This window comes from Hakea prostrata, chromosome 8 (assembly GCF_041222555.1).
Source record: "Hakea prostrata isolate BN-2017 chromosome 8, UWA_Hpros_2, whole genome shotgun sequence".
Taxonomy (NCBI): domain Eukaryota; kingdom Viridiplantae; phylum Streptophyta; class Magnoliopsida; order Proteales; family Proteaceae; genus Hakea; species Hakea prostrata.
The window spans coordinates 39,445,587-39,456,064 of NC_142607.1; the positions used below are offsets into that span (position 1 = coordinate 39,445,587).

The window sequence follows — 10,478 nt, forward strand, 5'->3', positions numbered from 1 at the left end:
TTTTGAATTTCAAAAATCCTTAGATGCGGCTAAGAATTCTAAATCACTTGGTGAATTTCCTTTGGTGAATTCACTAGTGGGACCCGCAGATAAGAATGAAGTTTGTGGTTCGGCCAATCCATTTGAATTTTAAAAAATCCTTGCTGCTGCAGGTAAGAGTTCTTATAAAATTGGAAACCTTTCTTTGGAGTGTTCATTGGTGGGACCCGAAGCTGAGAAGGTAATTAGAAATTCGGCCAATGAAGGAAAGTGTTTAAGAGGGAGCTCAATGGGGGCTGATGTGGCAACTAGGGAGGATGATTTGGAATCTAGTGGGACCCATCAAAGTTCAGCCAGGCTGCAAAGTGATGGAACGCTGCAATTGGAAGTGGTTCTACCTCGTCGAAAGCCTGGTCATCCTAAGAAGGCTCACACAGTGAGTAAAGTGTTAAGAAGTAAAAAGAGTTCTATGGCAGAGGAATTCAAGAAGGTAGATGCAGCTTTAGAGAAAGTATGTACTGTAAATAAGAGCCTCTCATTGGGAGAGGACAGTGTTGCTATGTAACTGTTACTATGAAGCTTTTCTTTTGGAATATTCACGGCATTGGTAATGTGTCTGGGAGGAGGGCTCTTAAACTTTTGTTAATGACTCATCAACCAGATATTTTTTGTGTCACTGAACCAAAAGTGGATGTCAGTAAGTGCCCAATTCTGCTGGGTTAATTGTTATTAAATGTGAGTAGGAACCAGGTGAGGAAGGGTGTATTGGGGGCAATTGTTGTTGCGGGTGAGCGAGGTTGGTTCTTCTTAAGGTTCTAATTGCTGTATTTTTTTTCTTTTTCTTCTTTGCTTTATAAAATGACCCTTTTAGCGAAAAAAAGGTAAACTTGTTGATTACAGTAACTTAAAAGTTTATGGATGTCCTACTTATGCACGTATGAGTGATGGGAAGTTGGAACCTAGGGCTAAGAAGTGTATTTTTCTTGGATATAGTAGATCTGGAGTTAAGGGATTTAGGTTATGGTATTTTGATCCACATAATCCTAAATTTATTATTAGCAGAGATGTAACTTTTGATGAGTCTGCTATGTTGAATCCTATAAACGAAACATATATTCACAGTGATGAAAGTCAAAAAAATTCTAGGGAGAAGGTGGAGTTTGAAGTGGATGATCCATCTTCAAAGAAAGCATAGTCAACTTCAGTTCATCCACCCATTCTTACTGAAGAAGAAGGTGCTTCAGGGAATCAAGAAGAAAAGGAGTACAACATTGCTAGAAATAGGCCGAAGAAGAACATTAGGTCACCACACAAAAATATGGGCATGTTGAAATTGTTGCTTATGCATTGTCTGTGGCAGATACAGTTGATAATAGTAAATCTGTAACATATTTAGAAGCTATTTCTTCAGTTGATTCTTCAAAGTGGTTGTTGGTCATGATTGACTCTCTTAATAAAATCAGACATGGGAGTTTGTCAAGCTGCATAGAGGGAAGAAGATTGTCAGTGGCAAATGGGTCTACAAGAAGAAAGAATCCACCACAGGTGCTGACGATGTCAGATACAAGGCACAACTGGTTGCAAAAGGCTACAGTTAGGTACAAGGTGTTGACTTTAATATTGTGTTTTCACCTGTTGTTAGATATAGTTCCATTCATGTTTTACTTGCTTTTGTTGCTATGCATAATTTGGAATTAGAGCGACTTGATGTGAAAACTGCATTCTTGCATGGTGAATTAGAAGAACAGATTTATATGCATCAACCTAAGGGTTTTATTATAGAAGGAAAGGAGGACTATGTTTGCTTGTTGAAAAAGTCTCTATATGGTTTGAAACGGTCTCCTAAACAATGGTATAAGAGGTTTAATTCTGTCATGGCTACTTTGGGTTACAGTAAGTGCAAATATGACTGTTTTGTATATTTTAGAAGACTTTTTGATGGTTCATTCATATATTTTATATTATATGTTGATGATGTGTTGATTGCTACTAAGATATGGGTGAGATCATCAAGTTGAAGCCATAGCTAAGTAATGAATTTGAGATGAAAGACTTGGGGGCTGCAGGAAAGATTCTTGGTATGAAAATGTCAGGTCAAGAGGGATAGGAAGGCAAGGAAGCTATGGCTATCTCAACAAAATTACATGGAGCAGGTGTTGGAGAGTTTTGGCATGAAAGACACAAAACCTGTTAGTACTCCAATCTCATTTTAGGCTTTAAGATGAAAAGGTGAATTATATGTCATGTATTCCATATTTTAGCAGTTGATTCCATTATGCATGCTATGATGTGCACTTGACCTGACATTTCCTAGGCAGTTAGTGTGGTGAGTAGATACTTATCATATCCAGGTAAAACTCATTGGGAAGTAGTGAAATGGATACTTAGGTTTCTGAAAAAGACAACTAGTGTGTATTTGGAATTTGGGAGAAATGGTAACAAGTTGACAAGTTTTGTTGACTCAATTATGCAGGTGATCTTGACAAAAGAAGATCACACACAGGGTATGTGTTTACTTTGGGAGGTCGTGCAAATAGTTGGAAGGCTACTTTGTAGGCTACAATTGCATTATCTACTACAAAAACAGAGTATATGGTAGTGACTTATTTAGTTAAAGAAGCTATTTGGTTTAGAGGCTTGTTTGGAGAACTTAGCATGGTTCAAGAGTTGGCTGTCATCCATTTTGATAGCCAAAGTGCTATTCACTTGACTATAGATCAGATGTATCATGAGAGAATGAAACACATTGATGTTCGGCATCACTATGTTAGAGAGCTAGTTGGTGAAGGCAATGCTTAGGTTGAGTATTGGTAATGAAGACAATCTAGTTGATATGTTGACAAAGCCATTATGTATTGGCAAGTTCAAGCATTGCTTGGACTTGATTGGAGTTTGTTGCATTAGAGCTTAGCCCATGAAGGGGCTTGGAGAATATGAAGGTTATTCAACTTTGTGGGAGAATTCAAGTCAAGGTGGAGATTTGTTATGTTTTGACCCAAATTCTTGTACCCGATTTGGAAGATAGACCTGCACCGACATATTTTGGTGGGCTGCCAGAATGACCCGTTTGCGGAGATCTATGGTGGAAGTGGAGAGCTTGGGCCGATAGGAGTCGACCCATTTACCTGATTGGAGTTTATATATATGTATCTTATGTTTTCTTACCACATTATTATTGAGAGATTTGGGATTTTCGATTAGGGTTTTGGATGAGAGTTCTTGTAATACCGTTCTTGGCAATTGGTAGTGAGATCTCCTTTTATTTTTCTTCTACATAGTGGAAAAACTCTTCTTAGTTTCCTGTGGACTAATATACTTCATTGGTGTGTGAACCACATTAAATCTCTGTGTGTTTTTGTCACACCTGACCCGCCTGTCTCGATCCCGCCTGACAATTGGTGGGTGCGATCTGTCATAGGATCCACGGTCTTACCATCAATAATAATAAATGCAAGAAATAGAAATCAAGTGCAAGAGCAAGTTGAAATAATTAATCAAAAAGGATTACAAGAGTCCAAATACTCCAAGAATGAATCAAAGAAAAGAATCAAATCAAAGTAATCAAGTTTCAAAAGTTATCGAGTTTAGTGGAAGCAATTAAATAAACTAAAACACTTTCTCTCCAGTAATTCGCTCCTAGGCTATAGCCTTAACTTCAGTCTTAGCAATATGGGATGCTATCCAACTCTGCTTTATAGACTTCTCAAAATGTCGAGTGATTTGTCTTCGTTTTCTATCAATGGGTGCTATAAGCGCACTCCAAGCATCCGCAGAAGGCTTCTTGGAATACATCTCCATCACCCACTGTCGGTGCCACATTCTCTTCACAGGAGTTGCTCCAGTCATACGGAACTTCTCCTAATTTCGTCGCATTACCATTTGTACAATATAATATAACATACAAAGAAAGGAATCAGTTCTGACGAACTCAATAAGGATAACACATCTCACATACATATCGACAATATATCATAGTATAGATGAAATGGATGGTATGCAATATATGAATGCTACTAAGATCTAACTATGCAAGTCTCTAGATAGCTGACATGCTTTAAGATATAACACCAGCCCTCCACTGGGTAGGTCTAGTCACTATGATCCCTCACGAACTAGTTACCTCTATTGGGATCTCGGGTAAAGGGGTTCAATCCTCATCAATCAACCATAGCTGAGGTTTAGGTCAACACTCTCTTACCACGACCATTAGCATAAGTACTGGTGCATGTCGGGGTTTCTAATCCAATGCAAGGTCATATGGTAACATATTACATGAAGTCTAGATACTTCCCCTATGGCACTGACCAACTCAGTTCCGTATCCTTTTCAACCTAGGAATGAGACACCTCACAGACTGGCTACTGCTATTGGACTCCATTCCCTAACCCTATGGTCATCCACATATTATTGGAGCGGATGTTCTCATGACTCGTCATGACTCCCTGGCCACTCCTTGGATGTCCATGAGCTCAAACCCTAACATATGCAACCCTACCATTGCATGATAAACAGTGGACCACTGAGTCTCCGCACGGACTGGTTACCGCTTTACGATGAAACAGAGTCACGTCACTATTATCACGGGTCATTCGGCTTCAATTCCCCTACTGAAAGGGTAGTAGCATGTAAGGGTACCTAGCCATGCAATTTAGACTCCCTAGGTATGTCATCCAGCAGTCATAATAGTGCTGGGGGCATCAGTGAGCATGTGTCCCATACCACAACCCTCTGATATCCCAAGCAATGGATACCCGAATGGATGCCCTTCCATCACAACTACATTACATCATCAACCATCATAACATAATCAATCAATCTATATCAAAAAGTGATAAAGTATATAAAAACATCATTTACAGCATACATTCAACTATACTTCAATGACTTATACAACTACAGCAAGTTACATGATCAATGGATAATGTAAGAAATAACTGATTCATCATATATAAATAAGAAAGTGTGTCCTTACTTGTAAATATGTAAAAGCTTACTAGAATGTAATTAAACTTCACCCACAATACTTCCAGTAAACTTAGAGAACACCTAAACATAAGGTTACAAGAATACATAGAAGACATGAGTCAAAACAGAGCAAAGACAAACTTCACAGAGCTACTGTGGCCTAGCCGATTGCTTGGGTCAAGCAACCGCCCCTGTTACAGACAGTTTTACAAGTCCGAAATTCTGACTTTCGATCATCCAATTTTAATCTGAGTTTGGGATGATTTAAGTCCCAATTTCATTCTTGAGAAGCCTATAACAAAGGTACAACTCAGCAACCTAAAATTCTAAAGACTCATAGTTCAACTCATCTCCTTTGATTAGATCCATCCTTTATTCGAATGCAAAGATCTGCTTTCGAATAGGATCTTCTCAAAATCATTGATAGGGAATAGAACCAATACAATTTGTTCACGACCAATAAAAAGGAAATAGATCTACACCATTCCATAAGATGAGGAAAGAGAATGGAGTGAGTGATGATCACTTACCTCTTCAAGATTTGCAAAATAGACGAAGGATTGGTTCCACTTCGCAATCTACGCTTTTCTCACCTTTTAGCACGAGTCTTTTGCCTCATAACTTTCCACAACAGCAATCCCGAATAGAACAATGAGTAAAAAGGTCGGGGTTTGCTATTTATAGGGAACAATGAGAAAATTAGGGCAAAACCTCGCAAGCAGACCTGGCGGTCGCTTGGGGCGGTTGATTGGCCAATCATCCGCCTTAAGCAACCACCCCCTAGTACTTTTCAGTACTTGGGTGCTTTGCTCAAGGGTTGATCCCCAACTCCAACCTAACCGTATACAACATGTGGGGGAGGTCTTACCTTCAATCCAGATATCTTCAAACACCTCTTGACTCCTACTGGTGATCCACTTCCCCAGTAAGGCAGGTTCTTCATCAAGAGAATCCAGATCCATGGACTCAAGATATAGGTCATGGACTTCAATCCGGATATTCCATAACTTATTCCAGTTTGACATTTAGGTTATCAGACCTGCAATATGGATTCTGGGTTAGAAATAAAGCGTTGTTACAGTTTTCGTTTTTATTTCGTTTTCGATTTGGTTTTTTGTGGTATTTGTTTGAACAATATCCTTCAATAGGCGTTACTATTTTTCTAATACGGCCTATAGTTTCTTTCGACATATATTGAAAGGATAACTAGATTAAAGTTAAGACTATTAGAGTAGTTAGCTAGGATAACACATGCTTTGACTAGACTTGCTTTCAAACACTGAGTGATACAATCAAATCTCGTCTGGTATGTTTGCTTTTGCATTACTTTTTCAACATTATACCCCATGAAAAGTAGATATTTGCTTCCACCTGTGCATGAGGATAGAGAATCAGAAGTCTTCCGTTGATTTATCTTTCTAGACTTGTGACTACCACACAGAATCTTGATAACCCTCTGAACACAACTTGAGAGCGTATCAGAAAAGAATTCTAAATAAGACTTTGACCACCACAAGCAACGAATTGTCAAACGGACTGAGAAAGATTTGTTGGCCACTTAAGATATTTTTTTTAGAAAGTTCAATCTGCTTGGTTGGATCCTATATCTCTCTATCACCTTTGAAAATGAAGACTTCCACTTTCAAATTTACAAGCCCACAATTGGTAAGAAAGCCTTGGGCTGATGATACAATTTTTGTACTATAAAGGTCTCACTGCTCTTCGGTAGTTGAAATCATCCAGTAAAGAAAATGGCTTTCTGCAATGTTAGTCTACTTGTTAGTCTGGATTCCCTTTCTATGAATAAGCTCCTATCCTTCCTGTGCTACATGTTGCTCCTTCATCCCTGCTACTCTTATGCCTCAAGTTCCAACACCACTACAGAGCAGGCTGATGCTCTCCTCAAATGGAAAGCTACACTGAACAACCAAAGCCAATCTGTTCTCAGTTCATGGACACTACTTGGTTCCAATTCCTCACACAGATCAGACCCATGCACCAGTTGGATTGGAATTACATGCAATCAAGGGGAAAGCATCACGGGAGTTAAGTTACGAAGTATGGGCTTGCAAGGTATGGTTGAGAACTTCCCCTTTTCCTCCCTTCCTACTCTTACATATCTTGATTTCTTTAATAATTCAATGTTTGGTGTTGTTCCCACCAACATCGCAAACCTGTCTATTGTCAACTTCCTTGATCTGTCACTGAATCAGCTCTCAGGATCAATTCCATCTGAAATCTGTCAACTTACCAATCTGAACATTTTGTATCTTGATTCAAATAATTTCAATGGATCCATACCTAAAGATACGGGAAGATTGAAAAAACTCACTACTCTCACCATGAACTCCAACAGCCTCTCTGGTTTCATACCTGAAGCTCTAGGGAATTTGACCAATCTAAGGGAGCTTTTTCTGCTGAATAACAATCTCATTGGTTCAATCCCTACGTCTTTAGGTAATTTGAAAAATCTGAACGCTCTGCACCTGTCTACCAACCAACTTTCAGGTACAATTCCCCAGGAAATTGGAAATCTGACTCAGCTCAAGTGGTTGAACTTGGCGAATAATAGTCTAATTGGATTCATCCCTGAAGAAATTGTAAACTTGAAATCTCTTACTGTTTTATCCTTATTCAGGAACTATCTCAATGGTTCAATCCCTCTCTTTTTATGTAGTTTGAGAAACCTCACCACTTTAGTCCTCTCTGATAATCAACTATCTGGTAGCATTCCTTCAGAAATAGGAAATCTGACAAGTCTGACTCAGCTAAGTTTGTACCTTAATTATGTATCTGGGTTCTTACCTTCCACTTTGGGAAGCCTGAAGAATCTCACCTATTTGAACGTTCTGGGAAATCAACTTTATGGATCAATCCCTGAAGAAATAGGAAACCTTACCAATTTGGTAAGCTTGCAATTGGCAGTTAACAATTTCTCAGGTAGTCTACCTCAAGGACTATGCATGGGTGGATCTCTTGAAAACTTCACTGCATATAACAACCATCTCACAGGTCATCTTCCAAAAGGTTTCAAAAGCTGCACAAGGTTATTTAGAGTTCGGCTTGAAAATAATCAACTTGTTGCAAACTTATTAGAAGAGTTTGGGGTTTATGAGAAGCTCAATTACATTGATTTGAGCTACAATAAATTGCATGGTGAACTTACATCCACTTGGGGACAATGCCCAAACCTGCAAACTCTAAAGTTGGCTGGGAATAATATTACAGGTAAGATACCTATGGAACTTGGGATGCTAACTCAACTCCGGATTCTTGACCTTTCTTCAAACTATCTGGTGGGAGAAATTCCAAAGGAATTTAGTGGGTTGACATCTTTGCTGAATCTCAGTTTAAGTGACAACTACCTTTTTGGTAGTTTACCATCAGAAGTTGGCGTGATGTACAGCTTAACAAATCTTGATTTGTCATCAAACAGCTTTAGTGGACAGATACCAAAAGAAATAGGGAGCTGCTCCAACTTGCTATATCTGGATTTAAGCAACAACAATATCAATGGAAGCATTCCCTCTCAGATTGGGGATCTGATGTACGTTCAACAACTATTGGATCTTAGTCAAAACAGCCTCAGTGGTGAGGTACGGTCACAGTTCAAAGATTTAAGGTACTTGGAAAAGTTAAATATCTCCCACAATCAACTCTCAGGCACCATTTCCACTGCATTTGATGGAATGTTTAGCTTGACAGTCATTGATATATCTCACAATGAGTTTGAGGGTCCAATTCCAAACATTAAAGCCTTTCAAATGGCTACAACAAATCTTTTAAGAAACAACAAAGCACTGTGTGGGAATGCAACTGGTCTACAACCATGCAAATCATCCTTGTCAATGAGTGAAAAGGGAAACTCAAACCTTAAAATCTTGGTTGCTATCCTGGTTCCAGTGTCAGGTCTGTTTGCTCTTCTTTGTATCTTCCATGTCCAACGAAGAAAAAGAAATGTTGAGACAACACCAACAGCAGCACCACGCAAAATGGATTTATTTTCTGTATGGAATTATGATGGAAGAATAGCATATCAGGAAATTGTTGAAGCAACAGAGGATTTCAATGCCAAATATTGCATTGGCACAGGAAAATTTGGAAGCGTGTATATAGCAAAGTTGTCGACAAATCAAGTAGTTGCTGTGAAAAAGTTTCATCAACCATTAGAGGATTCATGTCGGAAGCCAACGTACCAGGCATTCAAAAATGAGATTAGTACATTGGCAAAAATCCAACACCGAAACATTGTGAAACTGTATGGATTTTGTTCATGTGCACAAGACTCACTCTTGGTTTACAAGTATTTTGAGAGAGGAAGCTTAGCTAGGATCCTCAACAATGACAAGCTTGCATCAGAATTAGATTGGATAAAGAGGGCCAATGTTATTAAAGGTGTGGCAAATGCTTTGTCATACATGCACAATGATTGTTCACCACCAATCATTCACCGGGACATATCGAGCAAGAATATTTTGTTGGACGATGAATACAAAGCATGTGTATCTGACTTTGGCACTGCAAGACTATTCAAGTCCGATTCATCCAATTGGACCACTCAAGCAGGGACCTACGGATATGTTGCACCAGGTAATAACTTCCCCATTTTCCTAATATGAAGAAAATAAGTAACTAATTATAGGATATCTATTTAAATGTTGTTTGGATTTATTTTTTTCCTGCTTTTCAGAGTTTTCCTATACTATGAAGGTGACCCCAAAATGTGATGTTTATAGTTTTGGGGTATTAATGTTAGAAGTGGTGATGGGAAGACATCCAAGTGAACTCATCTCAACACTATCATCACCATCGTACTCAACACTACCATCAACAAAGCAAAACATATTATTGAGAGACGTGTTGGATCCACGACTCTCCCCTCCCAATATCATGGAAGAAGAGATCTTGTCTATTATGGAATTGGCAATCTTATCTTTAGCCAATAATCCACAATCTCGACCTGACATTCACTATGTGTCTGAGAAAATAGAAGTCATCATCTCCTCTTCAAATTTTCTATAGGGAAATAAGGATCTGTTGTAAGCATTAAGAGTATATCTCTGTTTTATATTTTTTGGATTTCTTCAAGGTTGCTTATGTACAAGTGTGTGTCATTTTCCTACGTATGGATCTTGTGGGATCAGCCCACCATCTAACACGAGTCTTTTGTATCATTTTCTTTCATTTTAATAAATGTTTAGGACAAATATAGGCTCAGATAAGATTATAAGCAAAAGTTGCAGTAACGTATGAAGGTAAGACGCAATTATCTATCCTCTTCATTTGTAGTAAACTACACTGAACAAAACACTCATCATTTTTTACATACAATAGATGTGAACTGGTAAACAAATTAATTGATGATGAAAAGACATTTCGGATGAACATGACTCTCAACATCCCAGAGGAAAGACCCAAAAGAAGGTGATGAAAATTGTGGGTATCAAACAAATATCTGCATCCATAAATTTCTGCACAACCAGGGCATACAGAATCTCTTCTAAAACCTTTCTCCTCTCACTCGGCTTGATCTC

The 10,478-nt window shown here is 38.5% G+C and overlaps 1 protein-coding gene across 1 annotated transcript; it reads left to right on the plus strand.

Moving 5' to 3' along the window:
• The first annotated feature begins 6,695 nt into the window (after positions 1–6,695).
• On the plus strand, positions 6,696–9,966 carry LOC149007829 (uncharacterized). The gene is made up of 2 exons (XM_089167165.1): positions 6,696–9,534; positions 9,635–9,966. Exons 1-2 carry the CDS (start codon positions 6,696–6,698, stop codon positions 9,964–9,966), a joined length of 3,171 nt encoding a protein of 1,056 aa, XP_089023291.1.
• Positions 9,967–10,478: the final 512 nt, after the last annotated feature.